The sequence below is a fragment of the Scyliorhinus torazame genome, chromosome 4, assembly GCF_047496885.1.
Source record: "Scyliorhinus torazame isolate Kashiwa2021f chromosome 4, sScyTor2.1, whole genome shotgun sequence".
NCBI lineage: Eukaryota > Metazoa > Chordata > Chondrichthyes > Carcharhiniformes > Scyliorhinidae > Scyliorhinus > Scyliorhinus torazame.
In genome coordinates this window covers 328,386,698-328,412,830 of record NC_092710.1, presented here as the reverse complement: position 1 = coordinate 328,412,830, position 26,133 = coordinate 328,386,698, and the positions used below count along the sequence as shown (strand labels likewise).

The following is a 26,133-nucleotide window of genomic DNA, read 5'->3' as shown; positions in this document are numbered from 1 at the left end:
GATGGCAGTTTTCCTTCCCTAAAGGACATTAGCGAACTAGATGTGTTGTTACAATAAATGGATAGTAAGTGGAGAATAGCTTGCAAATCCAGACTAACAGAATTCGAAATCCGCCAGGTACCATGGTGAGATTTCAACCCATGCCCCCCAGAGCATCACCCCAGTCCAGTGACATGTACCACCACTATCTTCCTAGCAACATAATGCCAAAAGCCCCAAATGTTTTAACATGGGATACAGACAGACCTTTGCAACAAAAACACCCAGGATGCCTGCCAGAGGATCATACACAGTCAGTCAAGTCCCTGAGTGTTCCAAGCACAGGACAATAAGCTTCATAAGCCATGTGATGACAATTATTTAGTAACCATTTTGTAAATAAATGACCAGCCTTTTGGAACAGAGATAGATGATAACCAGTCAGGAGTCAGATCTAAGAAAGGAACACAAGAGGGCATCTTTAACTTAGTCAGATACCTGGAGCTGCAAAACCCAGGTGTATGTATGCTTTATAGACTTTGATGTGGAGATGCCGGTGTTGGACTGGGGTGAGCACAGTACAAAGTCTTACAACACCAGGTTTAAGGGAACATTTCTGCCTGGTGATTGTTGCGCGGTGTCCGTTCATTCGTTGTCGCAGCGTCTGCATGGTCTCGCCAATGTACCACGCTTCGGGACATCCTTTCCTGTAGCGTATGAGGTAGACAACGTTGGCCGAGTCGCACGAGTATGTACCGCGTACCTGGTGGGTGGTGTTCTCATGTGTAATAGTGGTATCCATGTCGATGATCTGGCACGTCTTGCAGAGATTGCCATGGCAGGGTTGTGTGGTGTCGTGGTCACTGTTCTGAAGACTGGGTAGTTTGCTGCAAACAATGGTTTGTTTGAGGTTGCGCGGTTGTTCGAAGGCAAGTAGTGGGGGTGTGGGGGTGTGGGGGTGACCTTGGCAAGATGTTCATCGTCAATGACGTGTTGAAGGCTGTGAAGATGATGACGTAGTTTCTCCGCTCCGGGGAAGTACTGGACGACGAAGGGTATTCTGTCGGTTGTGTCCCGTTTTTGTCTTCTGAGGAGGTTGGTGCGGTTTTTCGCTGCGGCGCGTGTGGAACTGTCAATTGATGAGTCAAGCGCCATATCCCGTTCATACGAGGGCATCTTTCAACGTCTGTAGATGTCTGTTACGCTCCTCCTCGTCTGAGCAGATCCTGTGTATACGGAGAGCTTGTCCATAAGAGATGGCTTCTTTAATGTGTTTAGGGTGGAAGCTGGAGAACTTTATAGACTTTGAGAAGGCATTTCAGAGTCAACCATCGGAAAATAATGGGAGTGTTTCTGCAAACCAGAAATTGACAAATTCATCAGCAGTGGTGAAACTCAATTGCAGCTTGTCGAGACAGCTTCCCAATCAACGAGGAGTATGCCAGGGATATGCTATATCCCAAAAACTGTTTCTTCATCCCGTATACTGAAAATATTTTCAAAACGACAGATAAACATTTGGGGCGAGGGCTTGAACATAAAAATTGGAGATGCGGACGACACTGCTGATTGCAGAGTCAGAAAGACACTGCCAAGAAATTACAAATAAAGTCAAAGCAAGGAGCGAGGAACACGATTAAGAAGGAATGTGAAGACAACCAATACAATGGTAAAAGCAGAGGCCTAATCCAGGGTATGAAAATTTAAATAAATGATCAAACCTTGGAACAAATGAAAAGGTTCATTTGTCTAGATAGATCACTGACAATGGGAGAGGAGATTGTCAAATCTGACGGATAACTAAGACCAGCTTTGTCAGAGTGAAAGACACGTTATTGGAGAAAAAAAAAGAATGCTGAGGTGTACATTTTGCCATCTTTTGTGATACGTATTGGAGACTAGGACAAGAAAGAGATCATTGATAAGTGGATGCATTTAAAATGTGGACATCAAAAAAAACTGTTTCACATATCCTACAGAAAAAAATAACTTGGAAGTGCTGAAAACAGTTAGAGAAAGAAAAAGTGCATAACGATGAGATACAATACTTACAGCAGGCAGTAGACAGGAGGCAGTCAGAACCTAGAACAGTACAGCACAGTACAGGCCCTTCAGCCCACGATGTTGTGCCATTTATCCAAATCGAAGATCAATCTAACCTACACCCCTTCAATTTACTGCTGTCCATGTGCCTGTCTAAGAGTCGCTTAAATGTCCCTAATGACTGACTCCACCACCTCTGCTGGCAGTGCATTCCACACACCCACCACTCTAAATAAAGAACCTACCTCGGACATCTCCCCTATACCTTCCTCCTTAAAATTATGTCCCCTAGTGACAGCCATTACCGCCCTGGGGAAAAGTCTCTGGCTATCCACTCTATCCATGCCTCTCATCACCTTGTACACCTCTATCAAGTCACACCTCTGCCTTCTTCACTCGTGAGAAAAGCCCTAGCTCCCTCAACCATGCCCTCCAGACCAGGCAGCATCCTGGTAAATCTCCTCTGTACCCTCTCCAAAGCACCCACGTCCTTCCTGTAATGAGGCGACCAGAACTGGACACAATATTCCAAGTGCGGTCTTACTAGGGTTTTATAAAGCTGCAGAAAAACCTCACGGCTCTTAAACTCAATCCCTCGGTTAAGGAAAGCCAACACACCACATGCCTTAACAACCCTATCAACCTGGGTGGCAACTTTGAGGGATCGATGTAAGTGGACCCCAAAATCCCTCGGTTCCTCCACACTTCCAAGAATCCTGTCTTTACCCTGTATTCAGCATTCAAATTCAGCCTTCTAAAATGCATCACTTCACATTTATCAAGGTTGAATTCCATCTGCCACTTCTCAGCCCAGCCCAGCATCCTGTCAATGTCCTGTTGTAACCTGCAACAACCCTCAACACTATCTACAACTCCCCAAACCTTTGTGTCATCGGCAAACTATTAACCTCACCAAGTAATTTATAAAAACCACAAAGAGGAGATGGCCCAGAACAGATCCTTGCAGGACACCACTGGTCACCGATCTCCAGGCAGAATACTTTCCATCCACGACCACTCGCGGTCTTCTTTTGGGCAATAAATTCTGTATCCAGACAGCCAAATTTCTAAATGAGTATACCATGGGAACCTTATCAAATGCCTTCCTGAAATCCATATACACCACATCCACAGCCCGATCTTCAATGTGTCTCATCACTTCCTCAAAGAATTCAATGAGGCTTATGGAGGCACGGCCTGCCCCTCACAAAGCTATGCGGACTATCTTTAATCAAACTATGTTTTTCTAAATAATCATAAATCCTATCTCTCAGAATCCTTTCTAATAATTTGCTCACCACAGACGCAAGACTGATGGGTCGGTAATTCCCAGGGATTTCCCGATTCCCTTTCTTGAACAGGGGAACAACATTCGCTTCCCTCCAATCATCCGGTACTACTCCAATGGAGAGAGAGGACGCAAAGATAATCGCCAACGGCGCAGCAATCTCCTCCCTCGCTTCCTGTAGTAACCTTGGGTATATCACGCCAGGCCCAGGGGACTTATCTGACGCTTCTCATAATATCAACCTGTTAAGAGTCGATTAACCTGGTTCCCACTGTTTATGAGCAACAAGGCCCCTCTCTCTGGTGAATACTGAAGCAAAATATTCACTTAGGGCCTCCCCTACTTCCTCAGACTCTAGGCACAAGTTCCCTCCACTATCCACGATTAGCCCTACTCTCACTCTGATCATCCACTTATTTCTCACACAAGTGTAGAACACCTTGGGGTTTTTCCTAATCCTTCCCGCCAGGGCTGTTTCATGCCCCCTTCTGGCTCTCCTCAGTCCATTTTTGAGTTCCTTCCTGGCTACCTTGTAACCCTCTAGAGCCGTGCCAGATCCTTGCTTCCTCAACCTTGTGCAAGCTTCCTTTGTCTTTACGTAAGCTTCCTTCTTCCTCTTGACTAGAAGCTCCACTTCTCTCGTCATCCACGGCTCCTTCACCTTACCATTCCTCCCTCGTCTCAGTTGGACAAAACTATCCAGCACTCAATGCAAGTGCTCCTTAAACAACCCCCACAATACTGTTGTGCATTTCCCCCAAGAACAATTGTTTCCACTTTATGCTCCTCAGCTCCTGTCTAATGGCAGTATAATTCCCCCCTCCCCAAATTAAATACCTTCCCATACTGTCTGTTCCTATCCCTCAGTTATTAGAAGGTTGAAGAAAAGTAGAAAAATGGATGTTGGATAGAATTGTTGAGATGCTGTTGACCCATGTGAATGTGCCAGGGGAGCACACGGCAGATAGTGGTGGAGATCCATGGCAGTTAATGAATGAATGAATGAATGAATGAATGAATGAATGAATGAATGAATGAATGAATGAATGAATGATGTACAGTTTAAGATAACAGATCACAATCAACAGGGGAAAGGCGGTTGTATTTAGTTACTTCACTTAAAATGCAGGATTTAGAAAGATTTCTTAAATCATTAGTTATGGAAACTGATGAGCATGGCACGATAAATTGTTAGTCAGCCGCATATACACACACACACACACACACTTCTCTCCACACACACCATCCCAGCCAACAAGAGGGCAGCAAGGAGAGAGACGCCCCATTTCACGGACGCTGAACTCGAGACCTTGCTCGATGCAGTAGAGGAGAGGTGGTCATCCTTGTACCCGGGTGGGAAGGAGGCTGTCATCCACTGCTGTTCGCCATGCCTCGACACAGATGGCAGAGGCCATGGAGCGGCATGGGCTAGGACCCAGAGAAGGCCACTCATAATCACCGCTGAAGGGAGAAGACTGGAGGGGGACTACAAACAGCCAGCACTTGCAGGTGCAGTTGAAGTAGATCAACCGCATGCAGGAGGTAGTGCTGACCATGCGTGCCACCCAGGCTAACACCACACGAGTGGCGTCCACAGTAGAGGCCTTGGGGCCAAAGTCAAGGGTCAAGGTGTCCAAGGCCAATCGGTGGCCGAGGTCCAGGACACAGCTGCCCTGTTTATAGGCAGCCATGTACCAGAGCCACCTGGACATTTCAGCGGCACTCCAGAAAGTGGGCCAGTCACAGCGGTCACGACAGTGTCATCGGCATTGCCTGGGCGCTGGCCGATGTGGCACAGACAGAGGAAGGTGGCCCAGCTCCAGAGGGAGATGGTGCAGTCACTAGCTGATCTGGCACAGACCCAGAAGGTGGTGGCACAGTCACAGAGTGATGTGCGCTCCATGGCCGTGAGCATGGAGACCCTCGTCAAGATGACAGCAGGCCTCCAGAACTGGCAGCTGCAGGTAGAGGGGGGAGCGTCAGGGGTTAGCTCCGTTGCACCCCCGTCCCATGGAGTAACTTGGGGGCCATCCCACAAGCCTTTAAATTTCATCCTCATCCGCCCCCCCCAAATATTTAGCAACCACTTTTCTTTTCAAAGAGATTATGCAGTCTGCTCATGCTAATTCCTTGCATAGTGTCTCATTAAAGAGAGTTTAGTCAATTCATTAATCAAATCCCCTTAATTTTGTTGCCATGCCCTTGTTCCATTGGTCACCTCAAAAATCAGTCAATCCCTCAACTTCCACATTTAAAGATCTCTCTTCTGCATCCTCATGACCCAAACATCCAGATACAATAGGTGTCAGCTTCAACTCTGGTAGCACTTGCATTATTCAGGTGAAGTATCAATGTGGATCACAACTGTCAGAGATGCATCTTTTAAACAAATTGTTAAAACAGAGGCACCTGCACTCACTAGTAGATGCAAAAAAACGAAGCATTTAAAGAATAGTAAGCAGTGAGCATTGCGGAGGCTGCAACAGCAGAGGACACTTCAATGGTGGAGGCGTCTGAAAAGAGGGTAAGTGGAGTTGAGGGACACCAGGGTTAGGCAGGCATGCCATGATAGCCCTAAGGTGATGTGATTGCCATGGTGGGGTGGGGCACCACTGCCCTCGGTGTCCCTCCATGGGTTGAGTGCTTATTTGGAGCCTGTTGGGTTTCACGGGGTAATTTCCCATGTGGTAGTGTTCCCCCACTCCCACAGTCAAAATGCCCACGTCGCTTAAATGACTTGAATGGGCTAAAAGGCAGGTAGCAGATCTGCCAACTTTCCTCACCTCTGTTAAAATGACAATGGGATTTTCACATCATTGTTCCAGCCTCCCTGCCTCTCAGCCGGTCACCAAAGGATCGATGAAGCTGGCCGGATTCAGCCTACTGCAGGGAAATATGGAAAGCATATTTCTATTATTTGAAGTTCCTAAATCTCTCATTAGAAATCCTCCAGTCCTTTTTTCCAAGAATGGATATCGTAACAACTCGTGCTGAGATTGGAGACAAACTACCACAAGTAGCCAGGTGGCACAGTGGTTAGCACTGCTGCCTCCCAGCTCCAGGGTCCAATTCCAGCCTCGGGTGACTTGTCTGTGTGGAGTTTGCGCGTTCTCCCAGTGTGCATGTGGGTTTCCTCCTCTGGTTCCCTCCCACAGTCCAAAGATGTGCAGCTTAGGTAGATTGGGCATGCTCAATTGCTCCTTAAGTGTCCAAAAGGATGGGTGGGGTTACGAGTATAGGGTGGAAGCCTGGGCTTAAGTAGGGTGCTCTTTCCACGGGTCAGTGCAGACTCGATGAGCCAAATGGCCTCCTTCTACACAAGGAACCTGGAAGAAAATCTTGTTCTTTTAGCATCCTTTACGTCCTACTGGAGGATGATTCCCAAACTCTTGGATTCTCTTTCCAATCTTCACCTCTCTCCTTTAAGACATTCCTTGAAACTTCTCTCTTTAGCCACACTTTAGGCCACCTATCCAGTGTCCTTCAGCTGGATTTCAATTTTGGTAGATTATATTTCCAGCAACTCGTGGTATGTTTCACCATGTCAAAAGCACGTATAAATGTTTGTTGTTGCTGGTAAAAGAGCAACTTCAAGGAGACAAAGTTGAATTCCAACTTCAAGATCAATACAATGGAATATTGTCAGAAGATAACCTGGACTCAGAAGAGTACCTGACAGCAGTCTTTGGAATAATAATCATCTTTATTTATTGTCACAAGTAGGCTTACATTAACAGTGCAGTGAAGTTACTGTGAAAATCCCCTAGTCGTCACACCACTGTGTGGTCTCTTGCTGTTTTGAATGAATAAATATTTGAACTAATCAAGTGGACGTGATAAATTGTAACACAGCATGTATAAGCAACACTGACACAAGGAGAGATAGATATGCACAAAATGCAAGTTTAAATTACCTCTATAGAATCGCAAACATTTGTTTAGAAATAGTTGAAGACGACCATTCAATTTACTCCCAAGGTAGCAACTACAAAATCAGGAGAAACATAAACAGTTCTGAATTGTAGCCAAAACATTATAGCATTTAAAAAAAAACACAAACCATTTAGCTTTTGGACTAATTACACTTGGATAACTAGCAATCAAAAAGGTCCAAAAAAAACTTGTATTAATTTTCAGTGCATCGGCATAAATCTTTTCCCAATGAATATTCATAGCATTCCCCACCATTCCTTAATTCCCAGCTTGGGGACTAAATACACGATATCGTGGGGCATTTAGCCATACAAGTTGAGGAGGGCAAGACCATGATTGTTGCACATTTTCCAAAGATCCTCATCAAATTGTGCACATTGTCGATGTCAGAATAGAAAATGTGAAAAATAGACATTAAATTACAGAGAGCCAAAATAGTCTAAAAACCCATACAGCAGCTGGGAGTAGCTTTCTTTGAGAGAGGATCAATTGGGGAAAACTGCAGTCAAGTAAGAATCACCTCAACAAAAATCAAACAAACAGTCACTTGGTAGTACAAGACAAACAAAGACCACTACAGCACAAGAACAGGCCTTTCAAGCCTGTACCGGTCATACCAACCTTGGCCAAAACCCTCAGCACTTCCTTGTGCAGTATCCCTCTATACCCATCCTATCCATGTATTTGTCAAGATGACTTTTAAACGCCATTAATGTATCTGCTTCCACAACCTCCCCTGGCAACGCGTTCCAGGCACTCACCACCCTCTGCGTAAAAACCCTGCCTCGCACATCTCCTCTAAACTTTGCCCCACAGATCTTAAACCTGTGCCCCCCTGGTGACTGACCCCTCCACCCTGGGAAAGAGTGCCTGCCCATCCACTGTATCCATGCCCTTCATTATCTTGTAGCCCTCTATCAGGTTACCTCTCAACCTCCATCGTCCTAATGAAAACCATACGAGTCTATTCAGCCTCTCCACATAACAAACACCCTCCAGACCAGGCAGCATCCTGGTAAATCTCCTTTGCACTCTCTCCAAAGCCTCCAGACCAAAGTTCTATACAACTGCAGCATCGACTTCAGTTTTTATACTCTATGCCCCGTCCAATGAAGGCAAGCATTCCTTATGCTTGTCCACTTTGTGCTGCCATTTTCAAAGACTTGGAATATTGATGAAGAGATATATTGTTGAAGCTCTTCATCTTACATTCATCAGGACAAAACAGAAGGATGGCAGATTTTGAATGATCACAATTTATGCTACAATAGCAATATTCAAATATCAAGAATGATTGAGTATCTAACAGATGAATCAGAACCATATTCAGACAATTAACAGTTTAATTTTAAAAAGATATTGAACCATAGAATCTCTACAGTATAGAAGGCAGCTATTCGGCCCATTGAGTCTGCAATGAGGCTCTGAAAGAGGACTGTACTTAGGCCGACTCCCCCTCTCTAACCCCAGAGCCGCATCTAACCTGCACATTTAGGTGCCTGAACAAAGTGACACAGCTGAATTGTGGAAAGCCTGCAACATGATATACAAAAAGGTCAACAGGGAAAGTTCCACATTTTAAAGCTTAGAGGCTCAAGGTAAGGAAAAGAAATGGATCATAGAATGCAATAATTCATGATTAGCGATTAAGTCAGGGGTTACACAGGGTTGAAGGGTTTAGTGTTTGCAGCACAATTGCTAATTTAGATCAACACCCGATTCAGAAACTTCATACAGAGGGTCAAAGGACCGGGTTCAATTCCAGTCTTGTGACTGTGTGTCTCCGTGGGTTCCGCCCACAGTCCAAAGATGTACAGGTTAGGTGGATTGGCCATGCTAAATTGCCCCTTAAAGGTGTGAAGGTTAGGTGGCGTTATGGCGATAGGGTGGGGAAGTGGTCCTACTGGTGCTCTTTCAGAGGGTTGGTGCAGACTCAATGGGCCAAATGGCCTCCTCTGCACTAGTAATTCTATGATTCTATAAAGGAAGCAGCCCAGAAATATAGCATGAATTGGATCAAGTGCATAAAGACATAGGAAAGAACTATTCAGTGCAGAGAATTGCACAGATGACCAAGTCATGCCACACTGCTTCCATGAGTGGTGCTGGAAAAGAGGTCCACAAGCCTCAGTTGGCTCCATAACTAAAATAAGTTAAATGAATGGACAGCAGTGACATTTAAAATGAATGGACAGCAGTGACATTTAAAAAGCCAAGCATGTTCAATTACAGAACAACACAGGACCCAAGTCAAGAGAAGGTTGTGACCAAACTTCTGATTCAGCAACATCCCATGTGATGCATCCAGTTTTAGAGGCCAATACACGTCAAATATTCAAACTCCGGAAGACCCATAAGTTTGCGCATTAATGTTAAAAAACTGAATCATCAGAATAGACTGACAGTTCACAGAATCTAAACAAAAAAATCCATAGTGTGGGTAGGAGAGAGAAGCAAAAAGATGCACATCAATAAGACCTCAGTTTTAAAATACATCTATGAAAAATAAAGAAAAAACCCAGAGCTGGGAGAGGCCAACAATGTTCAAACCAAGCACACCAAATTCAAAATCACCCTCTGACAAAAAGGAATCCTTTGACATTCTGAAAACTTACAGAAATCCTTTCCAGACAGACCAATTAATTTTGTTGCAGTTGTAATCGTACAAAAATATGGGACTCCGTCAAAGTCAAAGGAACTCTCGTTAATCGTCCTGATATTTTCTACTGAAACTTACGAGCCTATAATAATGATCACTTGGCCTTATTGTTATCTTCAGGAGGCTTGAATATCTTAGCTGTACCTTATTTACAAAGCAACACTTAGGCCAAGTTAGTCAGTATGGTCTCTCTGCAGACTGATCAACTTCCCGTTTGCCTTCCAGCCCTTCAATACAGATTATGGTGACAAAGGCAACACTGCTACTGCTGAGACATTCTGCAGCAAAATGAATAAGTGACTAGTGGATTCATTTTCGATAGGGCAAATGGGGAGAAAAAGGTTTCCAGTGGCAGAGGTCATTAACGAGAACATAAATTTATGTGATCAGTGACAGTAGATTCGATAATTACCTTCAAATAGAATTGACCAATACCTGAAGGGAACATTAAGACGGCTGTGACCTTCTATGCTGCATCAATGAGTACAAAAAGAAAATTCTTCTGTTAGGAAATGAATAGGTAGCAACAAGAATAGACATGGCAAAGCAAGAATTAGAAGCTTCTTCGGCACTTTGTGCTTTTTTTTGAGGCATAAAAAAAGATGCCATTCCAAAGGGATTTTTTGGAATGTAGCCAAAACCCAAGGGTCGAAGGCCTAAAGAAAATGTGGATTGCTGCCAGCAGGATAAAGACTATCAGCAGCTCTCTCCCACCTCTCCTCATGCTCTTGGAGGCTGATCTTGTCCATGATTCCCACCTCCTGCTCTTCGATTCCATTTCTCAGCATTGACCACCCAACTTGATTCGCATGTTGGCAAATATTGTTGATGTTTCTCTTTACAGGTGCTGCCCCTTGCTCCTTTAAATCTGCTGTAAATAAACCCCTCAAAAAAAAAAAAAAAAACTTTTGGTCCCACCATCAACCCATCTCCAACCTCCTTTTCCTCTCCAAAGTTTTGAATGTGTATTTCATCTCCCAAATTGCTGCCCAACTTTCCCAGAACTCCCTTAATCCTTCCAAATCATATTTCAGAATCACAGAATTGTCACAGTGCAGGAGGTCACTTGGCCCATTGTGTCTGTACCAGATCTCAAAATAAGCATTTTGACAGTGCCATTTTTCTGCAAGCTGGCAGAAGAAGGTGGCACGGTAGCACTGCGGCCAGCACAGTAGCAGTGGGCAGCACTGCTGTTTCACAGCACCAGGGTCCCAGATTAGATTCCCAGCCTGGGTCACTGTCTGCGCCTTCTCCCAGTGTATGCGTGGGTTTCCTCCGGGTGCTCCGGTTTCCTCCCACAAGGCCCGAAAGACGTGCTGTTAGGTAATTTGAATATTCTGAACTCTCCCTCGGTGACCCGAACAGGTGCCGGAATGTGGCGACTAGGGGCTTTTCGCAGTAACTTCATTGCAGTGTTAATGTAAGTCTACGTGTGACAATAAAGATTATTAAATCATCACCTAATGCCCCGATTGCCCTAATGCTCCATCACATTTTCAGGAAGTGCAATCCAGACCCAAGCTACTCGTTGTACAATAAAAAGGTTCTCACAACATTCAGTGCCCTCTCGTTCATGATCCTTTTACAAGTAGGATAGTTCAACCATCGCTGTCACAGTACCTAGACAGCTCACAAATTATAAATGCTATCCGGTAACTGTATCAATGTAAACCATCCCTTCTCTGACACACTCTCCACTTGCTGCTCCAAACTCCACGCCCTACAGATTCCTGACTGGAATGATGAAGCATGGCTACATTGGAGAGTTTGAAATTATTGATAACCACAGGGGTGGAAAAATAGTTGTCAATCTCACAGGCAGTCTGAACAAGTGTGGTGTCATTAGCCCCCGATTTGATGTTCAAGTAAAGGAGCTAGAAATGTGGCAAAATGATCTACTGCCTTCCAGTCAATTTGGGTATCTCGGTCGAACGACCTCAGCTGGCAGCATAGACCAGAAAGAGGTCAAGCAAAAACATACGGGAGGAAAAATCCTAGGATTCTTTTTCTAAAACGTTAAACCAGTCTATAATAAAACATTTGAAACAAAAAAAAAAAAAAAAAAAAAAATTAGCAATGAGGAGAGGTTGAATAAACTTGGTTTGTTCTCACTGGAACGAAGGAGGTTGAGGGGCGGCCTGATAGAGGTCTACAAAATTATATGGGGCATAGACAGAGTGGATAGTCAGAGACCTTTTCCCAGGGTAGTGGGGTCCATTACTAGGGGGAATAGGTTTAAGGTGCGAGGGGCAACGTTTAGAGGAGATGTGTGAGGCAAGTTTTTTTTTTAAAAAAAAATTTTATTTTTTATTTTTTTATAAATACACAAAGGGAGGAGGTGGTGGAAGTAGGGACGATAGTGACATTTAAGGGGCATCTTGACAAATACATGAATAGGATGGGAATAGAGGGATATGGACCCCGGAAGTGTAGAAGATTGTAGTTTAGACGGGCAGCATGGTCGGCGCAGGCTTGGAGGGCCGAAGGGCCTGTTCCTGTGCCGTACTTTTCTTTGTTCTTTGTCGTTACCAACTCCATCACGCTGCCTAGCAAATGTTGGAGACCAATTTAGTTTGTCCAGATCACAGATGTCACATTTGACCCCAAGAGGAGCTTCAGATTTCATTCATGCCATCAGGAAGACTGCCTTTTTCCAGCTTTGTGACATCCCCTGACTTACTTTCTTGCGCCCCCCCCCCCCCCCCCCCCCCCCATAACCCACCTACCCCTGACATCTGCATTCTGGACTAGTGTATTTTAACAGCACAACAAATTATTTCTTCATTCTTTGCCAGCATACCCACAGCCCATCAAGGTGGGCAATATTGCCAATTACCCTTAACAGAGTTTGCTGGGCTATTTCAGAAGGCAGTTAAGAGTCAATCACATTGTTGCCGATCTGGAATCATGTGCAGGCCAGACTATGCAAAGGTAGCCAATTTCCTTTCCTCAAGGACGTTGGTGAACCGGTTGGGTCTTTACGACAAATAGACGTCATGACCACCGATATGGAGATTAGCTGTTTTTAATCCCAGATTTATTAATCAAATTTAAATTCCACTAGCTGCCATGATGGGATTTGAACTTCCCAGACATTACTACCTAGTTACCCAAGACCCTTGCTCTAGAACTCATTCCTTACGCCTCTCCCTCATCCTAAGAGCTTCTTCTTTCACCTAGCCTTTGATCATCTGACCTCCTTATGTGGCTCAGTATATTTTTATTTAAGTAATGCTCATAGGAAACATCTTTAGATGTTTATATTTATATAGCATCTTCTTTAAAAATAAATTTAGAGTACACAATTCATTTTTTCCCAATTAGGGGGCAAATTAGTGTGACGGATCCTGCACACCTTTGGGCTATGGGGGCGAAACCCACGCAAACACGGGGAGAATGTGAAAACTCCACACAGACAGTGACCCACAGCCGGGATCAAACCTGGGGCCTCGGCGCCATGAGCAGCAGTGCTAACCACTGCGCCACCGTGCTGCCCAAAATAGCATCTTTAATGTACTCGTATAGCCTTGATGAGAGAGTGACTCAGGTCAGTCAAATGGAGCCACACTAACAAATCTAAGTGAAATGAAATGAAATTCGCTTATTGTCACAAGTAGGCTTCAATGAAGTTACTGTGAAAAGCCCCTAGTCGCCACATTCCGGCACCTGTTCGGGGAGGCTGTTACGGGAATTGAACCGTGCTGCTGGCCTGCCTTGGTCGGCTTTCAAAGCCAGCGATTTAGCCCTGTGCTAAACAAGAGACTCAAATAGGGATTTATGGAAAAACTGGACTTGAATTTGGGAAATAACCATGAGAAAAGCCTTTTCATTCTTAAGCATCACAAAGCAAGCAAGAGAAACCAGCTGCAGCGAGTGCGTCAGTAGATTTCAAGGCAGAATACGGGAGGGAAGATGGTCTCGGCAGCCCATGGAAATCTACAGAATATTCAACGTAGTGTAATCAAAGACATCATCCAATTACATTTTACTACTGGTATTCAGTTGAGATTTCCCTGGATATCGATCGAAGCACCATTTAACAGACACTCTTACATGTGAGGAAACACAAACCCGCTGAAACCATGATGTGATGCTGTGCTGGTTTCGGTTTAAAATCTGTTAATCCTACCGAACAGGCAGTGAAGTATAACTGGGGTTTTCAGCATGTTAAAAAGTTAAAGGGGGGGGGGGTCGTGAGAGATATCTTTTCTGTAGTTCATTCATCCTGCTAGGTTAGATAATATGGCCTTTAGTTTGTTGGTTACAATCAAAGTCTGTATGCTTCAATCAATATCTATATGTCCTAGGTGTTTCATGTATGGAGCGATCTGCCTGGACTGCACGCAGAGCAATACGTTTCACTGTACCTCGGTACACGTGACAATAAATCCAAATCTAAAGCCTTGTGTAATTCCTTTAGGTTGGTCACTGGGAATTCAAATATACCTTTTTATAAATTTAGTCGGTTTCTGGGACATTTTTATTTGTTCACGGGATGTGGGAGTCGCTGGCTGGGCCAGCATTTATTGCCCATCCCTGACAGCATTTAGCAGACAACCACATTGCTGTGGGTCTGGAGTCTCATATAGGACAGATCAGATAAGAACGACAGATTGCCTTCCCTAAAAAGGGCATTAACAAACCAGATGGGTTTTTACGAAAGCTGGTCACTTTTTAATTCCAGAGTTTTTTTCCCAATAAATTCCAATTTCACCATCTGCCGTAGCGGGATTCGAACCCGGGTCCCCAGAGCATGACTCTGGGTCCCTGGATTAGTCATCCAGTGATAATACCACCCACCACTACCTCCTCCAGGCTAGTTTGGATGAATGAAAAACACCTTCGGTGGGATTCTCCGTTCCCAAGACCCAAGTGTTAGCACTGGGGCAGGATTTATGGACGTCTATGACAGCAAAACTGGCGCTGCACCTGGGCCGATTCAGCAACTATTAATGGGCAAGCGCCAGCGCCACACAGAACACGGTCAGTTCCAAAAGAAAACAGTTGGATTCACCAGGGTCGTGATTGACACTGGAGGCTGACAAGCTGCAGCCGGATATTAGCACTCCATTCCCCACACACATCCCAGTCAACAAGATGGCACTGGTTGCTCTGGAGCACATCCATCCCGCTGATTGGTCGGTTGGCTGGGGCCAGAGGGCACCTAGGGGGATGGGGCATACGACCTGTGGCCCTAAGTTCACAGTAGGCAGGGCAGTCAACAGCGTGCACAGCTGCATGGCTGCCTTGCAGGCTGCACCAATGGTGTCCCCCCCCCCCCCCCCCCCCGGTCCCTACTCCCCCTGTCCTTGGCAGAAGCGCCTTGGCCAGCTGCACAGCAGTCACCAAACTATGTCTGTGTTGGACACTTACTGTACCCCCTCTCTCTACCTCATCAGCTACGACACCCGTTTCACGATTTTTAAAAGCACAAGTAAATCTCACTGCCTGGAATCCCCCCCCCCCCCCCCCTCCATTTCTCTCCCCCCACCCCCCCCTCCATTTCTCTCCCCCCACCTCCTCTCCCCCCACCCCCCCTCCTCTTCCCCCACCCCCCCCTCCTCTCCTCTCCCCCCCACCCCCCCCTCCTCTCCTCTCCCCCCCACCCCCCCCTCCTCTTCTCTCCCCCCACCCCCCCCCCTCTTCTCTCCCCCCACCCCCCCCCTCTCCCCCCCCCACCCCCCCCCCTCTCCCCCCCCACCCCCCCCTCCTCTTCTCTCCCCCCACCCACCTCCTCTTCTCTTCCCCCCACCCACCTCCTCTTCTCTTCCCCCCACCCACCTCCTCTTCTCTTCCCCCCACCCACCTCCTCTTCTCTTCCCCCCACCCACCTCCTCTTCTCTTCCCCCCACCCACCTCCTCTTCTCTTCCCCCCACCCACCTCCTCTTCTCTTCCCCCCACCCACCTCCTCTTCTCTTCCCCCACCCACCTCCTCTTCTCTTCCCCCCACCCACCTCCTCTTCTCTTCCCCCCACCCACCTCCTCTTCTCTTCCCCCCACCCACCCCCCCTTCTCTCCCCCCCACCCAATTGCGTTTCCCGATTTTGGCATCAGAAGGAGGAGAATCCCGCCCCGTGCGTTTCATTTAAATTTCTTAATTCAGTGACTATATCATTTGGAATTGTTTTTAAAAGATAATTTCTTAATCAACTGGAATAGACTAACAAAATCTGCAAAGATAGATAGAACCGAGTTTTAGTCAGGGAAAAATAAAAATGCGGACCAAATCATGGCCAGCTAAAACAAACACGGCCACATAATCAGCATCAACTAGGATTTCTTTTGGAAATCTGACTGACCAACTTCCAGAATGCTTTTGGTTAGTTCATTTTTATTCTTTTCCCTAAAGTTTTGTCTTTCATCCAATTTTGGCTTTACGTAATAATGAAGTTGTCTTTTATGCTCTGAAATGTTATTGGCTTAGCCTTAAAATGTGGCTATGTATCCGTTACGGAGGCTTTGTGTGTACAGTAATACAGGTGGTTCCTTATACATGGGTCTTTATGTCTGAAAAAGGGTGAAGGTCCCACTGGTGGAGAAACGATTACCGATAGTGATCATTAAACTATGTTCGGGTGAAAAGTCTGGTTTGTCAAATCAAGATTCTCAGCCTCGATTCCACACAATTAACATCCTCAAAAGCAGTTAAAAATTTAAAAATCCCCTAAAGATGAAACATTCTATTTTTTTTTTTTTATTTGTATGTGGCATTTGGGGGTTGCTGACAAAGCCAGCATTTGTTGGCCGTCCCCACTTGCCTTTGAACCAAGTGGTTTGCCACCCCATTTTAAAGGGCAGTTAAGAGTCGAGAGTCACACGCAAGCCAGACCAGATAAGGACAGCAGACCTTCCCTATGGCATTAATGAACCAGATGGGTTTTTAAAACTACAAAATCGGAGATGGTTGCCATTCCTCGGACTGGCTTTCAATTCCAGATTTATTTACGGAATTCAGATTCCACGAGCCATGTGATGGAATGTGAACCCTTGTCCCCAGAGCATTATCCTGAGCCTCTGCAATATGAATGCAGTGTCACGACCATTTCTCCCACACCCATTCGAAATCCTTCAAAAATATCAAAATAGTGAAATCAAATAATCTAAAATACTCTGAATTTACACAAGCTATATGGACTGTATTGCACAAGATATTTGTAACCAGAGTGTCCTGGAAGGATATAGCTTGATTGAGACACTGTCTGCAATACTGTCATTCAACTTCTAGGGTGTCACATTGCAAGTGTTTATTTACAAAGTTAGACCTCAAAAAGAGTAGAACATTGGAGTCCAACGGTCTCTTATTTGAATGTTTTCTAATTCAATAGAGTTTGTAGATTACAATTCCCATATCCACATCAGGCACTGGGTGCGTAATTCATATTGTCACTAGACAACAGTTGAGAATCCTTAATTTCCTGCAAATAGCCTCTTCCTACATCCCCAATCTCCAACAAATGTGCAGTAAATTTGATACAATCCTGAGATTCATGCTGCTTAACCCAGAACAACTGCAGTAAAAGTAGCCCAATTTCGAAATAACGCCTCTGCTTTCTGTACATCTCAAATTACCATTATCAATTTATAAAGTGATCAACATGTATTAACCTGTTCAAAAATGCATTGCCAAAAGCATTAAGTTTCCGGAATGGCTTTTTCGGATCCACCACCAGAGCATTTCCCGGAATCACACCTTCCACATTCCCATTCATTACAGCAATGAAGCAGTCAGTAGTTGGTTCAGGTCCAATCCTCATTCCTGGAAAATCTTGTTCCAGAAGGTACCTGAGACAGAACCAGGGAAAATGATCAATATTTGCAGCAATTAAGGTCAACTGATGCAGATGCTATACAAGTATACAATTAAGCAACATACGTCACCATAATTCAGCTGATGCGGTCACAAACCATGTACACAATGGGGTCACTTTGCAGAGCTCGACACTCTTAGTAAGCACAATAGCAAGATGGATTACAATATACAATATTGTAGGTCAAATTTTAGAGCATCGTTCCTTCATAGTAAGGAACAGTCTCAGTGTTGTGTATAAACAAGTGGTGAAATATACATTATATGTATAGCCCTATCAAAATAGTCTTTGCAATAATAGGAATGGTTCACAAAACAGAGGTCTTTCTTCAAAAGTTATAGAAGCAGGAATAGGCCATTCACCCAAAACCCATTTTCCACTTACATCATGGGGGATCTGCACATGTCTTGACGATGTAAATGTCATCCCCAACTTTGAGGACTGAGGCAATGGGGAGAAAGGTTTAGTATTGGGGTGAATAAAATAATTCCTATTTTACTTCATTTCTTTTCATTCGTTCATAGGACATGGACATCGCAGGCTGTGCCAGCATTTATTGCCATCCCCAATTACCCTTGAGAAGGAAACTGAGAGTCAACCACACTACTGTGGGTCTGGAGTCACATTTAGGCCAGACCAGGCAAGGACAGCAGATTTACTCCCCGAAAAGGGCATTAGTGAACCAGATGGGTTTTTGTGACAATCGACAATGGTTTCATGGTCATCACTAGATTTTTAATTCCAGATTTTGATTGAATTCAAATTTCACCATCTGCAGTGTCAGGATTTGAACCTGGGTCCCCAGAGCTTTACTCTTCTGGTTTACTATTCCAGTGACAATACCACTACACCACCACCTTCCCACTACGCCACCGCCTTCCCATCAATACCAATGTCCTTTTGTGCTAGCATTTCAAACCTAATAGTTTTATGTTGCAGCGTTAGCTAATTTCATCTTCCCCGCATTATCCATATATCCCACATCAAATACCTATCCAATTCTATTTTAAATATACTCCGACTGAGACCAGGCATGATTCTGGTGAATCTGTGCTCTACTCACTAGTACATCCTTCTTGGGTTGCAATGCCCAAGATCTGAACTTGCCCCTCCACAGCCAAAGCATCTTACTTATAACATTTCTATTGAAATAAACACCAACTGCACTTATGCACTAGTCCCCCCCCCTCCCCCATCCCCATTTTCTCCTTTCCAGCATCTTGGATCTCACCATTAAAATAATTCTAATTTGCCTCTCGATTCCAAAGTGGATTGTTTAGTTCCAACAGTGAAAAGCATGTGCCACAGTTTTGCCCACTTCATCTATCCAAGTCCCCATGTATCTTCCAGTTCCCATCTACACAACGTTTGTGCCACCTAAAAAGTCATATTCGCTGCAAAAATTGGATGCATAACTCATTGTCACCCAAGTCATTATTATATTAAAAGTGGAGGTCCCAGTACTGAAATAACTGTGAAGGCAATTTGGGATGCCATGTACAAAGCCTAGTTGAATTTACACAGCTCCTTTCCAAAATAATCTCTTTTGTCACAAGAAGCCTTACATTAACTGTAATGAGGTTAGTGAAAAGCCCCTAGTCGCCACACTCTGGCGCCTGTTCGGATACACAGAGGGAGAATTCAGAATGTCAAATTCACCTAACAGCACGTCTTTCGGGGCTACTGGGAGGAAATCGGAGCACCGAGGAAACTCACGCAATCATGGGGAGAACGTGCAGTTTCCGCACAGATAGTGACTCAAGCCGGGAATCGAACCAGGGACCTTGGTGCTGTGAAGCAACACTGCTAACCACTACCATACCGCCCAATCTGAATGCATTTGACATGCACTTAAAAGTCGAATGATTTTTGAAGGCATCTTATTTTTAATCCCCCTGATCCCACAAGGAGCAATGCCTCTTCTTTAGGAAGATGGGCAGAAAACTGGGAGATCTCCCTACTGTCCAAATCATGACACAAGACTCAGCTGATGAAATAGGCAGTCTAACAGCATTGCATTCTGTAGTTAAGGAGGAGGTGGGGGTTGTGTATTGTTACCAATGAACATGGGGAGAAGGAAAGGGTAATCAAAATCACCTTCAATGTCAGCTGGGGCTCAGTTGACAGGGCTCTCACCCGAGTTACAAAGTTACAGGTTCAAGTTCCACTCCACAAACCCAAGCCCCAAATCAAAACCGACACTCAGTTCAATGCTGAGCACGTGCTGCACTGTCAGAGGCGTCGTTTTTTTGGTGAAATGTTAAACAGAAGCCCTGCCTGCCCTCTCCCAAGTAGATGTAAAAGATCCTTTGGCACTATTTTAAAGAACAAAAGAAGTTAACCCCTGTGCCCTGGACAATATTTATCCCTCAACGAATCTCAAGATGATTGGGTCACTATCCCATTCCTGTCTGTAGTAGTTTACGGTGCACAGATTGGCTGTGCAAGATATGTAAAGCTCATGATGCAAAACGTTTTCAAAAAAGTTGGGGATGGAAAAACAATTGGAGCTTGAGACAGATCAATAAGTACAGTGGTTAAGGGCTATCGAACAACAGGAATACAGCAAAATACTGCAGATGCTGGGGATCGAAAAGGCTGAAAAAACTCAGGCAGGTCTGGCAGCACCTGCTGAGAGAACATGGACAAACTCAGTTCCAAAGAAATAATGGACACAATTTATAAGCGTGTGCATTTTAGTAGGAATAAGGAGGCACATTATACCTTAGAAAATAAATCTAAAAAAGGGTAGGGGAGCAAAAGGATCTAGGGATGCTGATATATAAATCACCAAAAGTCAGTTCAATAACACCAATAATAGAAGGAAAATAAAGTCCCAGATTCCAGTACGAGAAGAGATATGATATGATGATCACAACACAATGGGAGTACATTACAGAGTTGTGTTGACCATAAGATGATCATTGAAACACTAACAAAGGTGCACCAAGGATGACACAGCAGCACAGTAGCTGCCTCATAGCACCAGGGACCTGGGTTCAATTTCAGCCCTGGGTGACTGTGCCAGGTTTGCAGTGTCTGTGTGGATTTCCTCCCACAGTCCAAAGATGTGTAGGTTAGGTAGGGTTATGGGATTGCAGATAGGGTGGGGGGAAATTGGGCTTGGTTGGGGTGCTCTTTCAGAGGGTCGGCGCAGACTCAATGGGCTGAATGGCCTCCTTCTGCACTGTAGGAATTCCACAATACCAGAAATGAGGGGGTAATATCTATCAAGAAAGATTGAATAAGCCGGAGCAGTTTTTCTTCGAAAAGAGGGTGTGGTTCAAAAGGGTTAATATTTTGAAAGTATTACAAAAGGATTTAATAAGGTAGATGTGGCAGATGCTTCCCCCTGCAGACAAAGCCAGAACCAAGGCCTATTAATCTAAGGTGGTCATAGATTGCAGATGCTCAACATCAGAAATCACCTGGAATTAATCCACAGATCCGGTTATAGCTGAGGAGAGAAGTAAGTCCTTGTATCAGGTAACTGTGATTGAAGGTCACAGAACTGAAACATAACTCCAGTTCCTCCCTCCACAGATAAGCAGTCCTGCCAAACAATACTGGCATTTGAGGAAAATCTGCTCACCCAGTGAGTGGAAAGAATATGGAACTCATTGCAAGTAGCTGAAGTAAAGAGCATTAGATACATTTGAGGGTAGCTACACACAAGAAAGGAATAAGGATCTGCTAATCATTTAAGGAGGGGTTTCCTGTGGATTACTGTAGTTGGGCAAAATACCTGTTATCTCAGAAATGGGCTGGTTTTTGCTGGCTTTGAAAGCAGACCAAGGCAGGCCAGCAGCATGGTTCAATTCCTATACCAGCCTCCCCAAACAGGTGCCGGAATGTGGCGACTAGGGGCTTTTCCCAGTAACTTCATTTGAAGCCTACTTGTGACAATAAGCGATTTTCATTTCATATGAATCAAAAGCAGGTAAAAGTACCAAGGTGCAAATGAGCCTGGTTCTGATTAGATAGAGGACAGGATCAGGAGACCAAAAATTCCTGCAAGGCCAAAACCATCCCAGGACCAGAGTGGAGAGAGGCAGAGGAGCAACCAAGTCCAGCTGAGGGAAATTGGCAGCACACAAAGAGGGCACACAATGTGTGTGTGTGTGTGTGTGCACATTGGGGGGGGGGGGGGGGGGGGGGGGGGGAGTGCACACAGAGTGACTGCCCTGTGCAGTGACTCCTCCTCTCCTCTGGGTGGGATAGTGATTTTTCCCTGTGCAGTGTCCCCTCCCCTCCACTCAGGGCACTGAGGGGCTGCCCTGAGCAGTGCAGTGCAGTGACCCCTCCCCTTCACTGGGTGCTGGACAGAGTGACTGCCCTGTGCAGTGCCCCTCCCCACCTCTGGGGATGCTGCAAGTGACTGCCCAGGGCAGTGCCCCCTACCCTCCTCTGGGACCAGTGACTGACTGCCTTGTGCAGTGCCCCTCCACTCCTCTGGGGGCACTGTGAGTGACTGCCCTTTGCAGTGCAGTGCCCCAACCCCTCCTCTGGGGGCACTGTGAGTGACTGTCCTGTGCAGGACAGTGCCCCCTCCCCTTCTCTAGGGGCACTGAGAATGACTGCCCTGTGCAGTGCCCCCCTCCCTTCATCTGGGGGCACTGAGTGACTGCCCTGTGCAGGGCAGGGCAGGGCAGGGCCCCCCTCCCCTCCTCTGGGGGCGCTGTGAGTGACTGCCCTGGGCAGGGCAGGGCAGCGCAGGGCAGGGCAGCACAGGGCAGGGCAGGGCAGGGCCCCCCTCCCCTCCTCTGGGGGCGCTGTGAGTGACTGCCCTGGGCAGGGCAGGGCAGGGCAGGGCAGGGCAGGGCCCCCTCCCCTCCTCTGGGGGGCGCTGTGAGTGACTGCCCTGGGCAGGGTAGGGCAGGGCAGGGCAGGGCAGGGCCCCCTCCCCTCCTCTGGGGGCGCTGTGAGTGAGGGCTCTCCTCCCTCCCTACCTGATGAAGGTGGTCTTGCCGGTGGAGTACTGGCCAACCAGCAGCAGCATGGGCTTGTTGTCGAAATCGGCCTCCTCTAGGGCGGGTGAGTGGAAGTCATGGAAGCGGTAATGTTCCTCCAGAGGCAGCAGCTTGGTTCTGTAGAGCTTCTTCAGGCCGTCCGTCACCGTGTGGAAGACCTCGGGATCCTTCCTCCCCCGGTCATCCCGCCCCAGCCAGCTGAACATCGCTGAGGCACCGTCTGGGCGATTCAAGTGATTGGAAAGCTTCCTGGAGCAGGAGAGACCGCACTTCCCGGTGACTTATTTGTGTTTGATGCGGTGATGTTGACACCAGCTCTGCTGCGCCGCCCTGCCGCTCCCGCTCGCCTTTAAGCAGCTGTCCTGACATTGGCCCCGCCCATTGGCTGCGTCATCACCTCCGGAGCAGCCAACCAGTTAGCCAATCACCTGCTACAGGCCAGTTAGCCAATCACCGTCCACAAGCCATTTAGCCAATCACCTTCCACAGGCCAGTTATCCAATCACCGCCCAAAGTCCACTCAGCCAATCACCTGCAAGAGGCCAGTTATCCAATCACCGCCCAAAGTCCAGTCAGCCAATCACCTTCAAGAGGCCAGTGAGACAATCACCTCAAACAGGCCAGTTAGCCAATCACACTCGGCAGGCCAGTTAGTCAATGGCCTTCCTCAGGCCATGATGTGGAGATGCTGGCGTTGGACTGGGGTGAGCACAGTAAGAAGTCTTACAACACCAGTGTAAAGTCCCAACAGGTTTGTTTCAAACACTAGCTTTCCTCCGAAATCAGCTTCAATAGGCCAGTTAGCCAATCAGCTCCACCAGGCTGGTTAGCCAATCACCTTCCATAGGCCAGTTAGCCAATGACCTTCCACAGGCCAATTAGCCAATCACCTGCCACAAGCCGGTTAGCAAATCACCTCCAACAGGCCGGTTAACCAATCACCTTCCGCAGGCCAGTTAGCCACTCACCTTCAATAGGCCAGTTAGCCAATCATCTTTCACCGGCAAGTTAGCCAATCACCTTCCATAGGCCAGTTAGCCAATCACGCCCATAGGCCAGTTAGCCAATCACCATCCACAGGCCAGTTATCCAATCACCTTCCTGAGGCCAGTTAGCCAATCACCGTCCACAGGCCAGCTAGCCAATCACCTGCCATGGATGGTTAGCCAATCACGTCCAACAGCCCGTTAACCAATCACCTTCCGCAGGCTGGTTAGCCAATATCCGTCCACAGGCCAGTTCGCCAATCACCGTCCACAGTCCTGTTAGCCAATCACGGTCCACAGGCCTGTTAGCCAATCACCGTGCACAGGCCAGTCACCCAATTACCTTCCTCAGGCAAGTTAGCCAATCACCTTCCACAGGCCAGTTAGCCAATCACCTTCCACAGGCCAATTAGCTAATCATCTTCCAGAGGCCACTTCGCCAATCACCTTCCACAGGCCAGTTAGCCAACCACCTGCCGTGGCCCGGGAATTTGAAGCTAGGTGGGAATTCGAAGCTTGGGGGAGGAGGTGCTTTTTATCCCTGGTAAGTGACTGGTAAGTAGTTTTTCTTTTCATTGTCTAATTTATTTATTTTTGCTTTCGTTTTTTGGTATTGTAGTTATATAGGTTTACCTATAAGGTTTAAGACATGGCAGGAGATCCCAGACCCGTGTGATACTCCTCGTGTGCATGATTGGCTAACTGGCCTGTGGAAGGTGATTGGCTAACTGGCCTGTGGACAGTCATTGGCTAACTGGCCTGTGGAAGGTGATTGGCTAACTGGCCTGTGGACGGTGATTGGCTAACTGGCCTGTGGACAGTGATTGGCTAACTGGCCTGTGGAAGGTGATTGTAAAGTAGTAGCATGGATAGAGGATTGGTTAATTAATAGAAAGCAAAGAGTGGGGATTAATGGGTGTTTCTCTGGTTGGCAATCAGTAGCTAGTGGTGTCCCTCAGCGATCAGTGTTGGGCCCACAATTGTTCGCAATTTACATAGATGATTTGGAGTTGGGGACCAAGGGCAATGTGTCCAAGTTTGCAGAAAACACTAAGATGAGTGGTAAAGCAAAACGTGCAGAGGATACTGGAAGTCTGCAGAGGGATTTGGATAGGCTAAGTGAATGGGCTAGGGTCTGGCAGATGGAATACAATGTTGACAAATGTGAGGTTATCCATTTTGGTAGGAATAACAGGAAAAGGGATTATTATTTAAATGATAAAATATTAAAACATGCTGCTGTGGAGAGACCTGGGTGTGCTAGTGCATGAGTCGCAAAACGTTGGTTTACAGGTGCAACAGGTGATTAAGAAGGCAAATGGAATATTATCCTTCATTGCTAGAGGGATGGAGTTTAAGATTAGGGAGGTTATGCTGCAATTGCATAATGTGTTAGTGAGGCCACACCTGGAGTATTGCGTTCAGTTTTGATCTCCTTACCTGAGAAAGGACGTACTAGCACTGGAGGGTGTGCAGAGGAGATTCACCAGGTTAATCCCAGAGCTGAAGGGGTTGGATTACGAGGAGAGGTTGAGTAGACAGGGACTGTACTCGTTGGAATTTAGAAGGATGAGAGGGGATCTTATAGAAACAAATAAAATTATGAAAGGAATAGATAGGATAGATGCGGGCACGTCGTTTCCACTGGCGGGTGAAAGCAGAACTAGGGGGCATAGCCTCAAAATAAGGGGAAGTAGATTTTGGACTGTGTTTAGGAGGAACTTCTTCACCCAAAGGGTTGTGAATCTATGGAATTCCTTGCCCAGTGAAGCAGTAGAGGCTCCTTCATTAAATGTTTTTAAGATAAAGATAGATAGTTTTTTGAAGAATAAAGGGATTAAGGGTTATGGTTTTCGGGCCGGAATTATGTTCTTATGTTCCACAGGCCAGTTAGCCAATCACCTGCCATGGCCAGTTCGCTAATCTCGTCCAACAGGCAGGTTAACCAATCACCTTCCGCAGGCCAGTTAGCCAATCACCTTCAATAGGCCAGTTAGCCATTCACCTTCCACAGGCCAGTTAGCCAATCACCATCCACAGGGCAGTTAGTCAATCACCATCCACAGGCCAGTTAGCCCTTCACAGTCCACAGGCCAGTTAGCCAATCACCTTCCACAGGCCAATTAGCCAATGACCTTCCACAGGTCAGTTAGCCAATCACCGTCACCCTCCTCACCAGATTAACCAATCACCTTCACCTGTTCCACCAAGTTAACCAGTCAGCTTCACCGCTCCACCAAATTAAACAATAAACCTACCCCACTAAGCCAGTTTAACTGTCTGCACTAGGTTTACTAACCAGCATTACCTCCTGAGATATTGATTTAATTCAGGGACCTGCTCAGTCGATCACTAATTCTTTCATTTCTAAGGAGGAGAGAAACCAGCCACAGTCCCATCTCCAAACCACTTCTGGGGAGAGTCCTTCAGAAGATGCACTGTCATGTTGCTCACCTGCACCCTCCA

The 26,133-nt window shown here is 46.2% G+C and overlaps 1 protein-coding gene across 1 annotated transcript in view; it reads right to left on the bottom strand.

The window, feature by feature from the left end:
- Positions 1-23,048, bottom strand: part of LOC140411134 (EH domain-containing protein 3) — a 119,100-nt gene extending 96,052 nt beyond the window's left edge. Inside the window, exons 1-2 of the mRNA XM_072500194.1 lie at positions 22,661-23,048; positions 17,509-17,685 (exon numbers count right to left, since the gene is read on the bottom strand). Coding sequence (XP_072356295.1) covers positions 17,509-17,685; positions 22,661-22,887 — 404 coding nt within the window. The 5' untranslated portion in view covers positions 22,888-23,048. The remainder of the gene's footprint in view (positions 1-17,508; positions 17,686-22,660) is intronic.
- Positions 23,049-26,133: the final 3,085 nt, after the last annotated feature.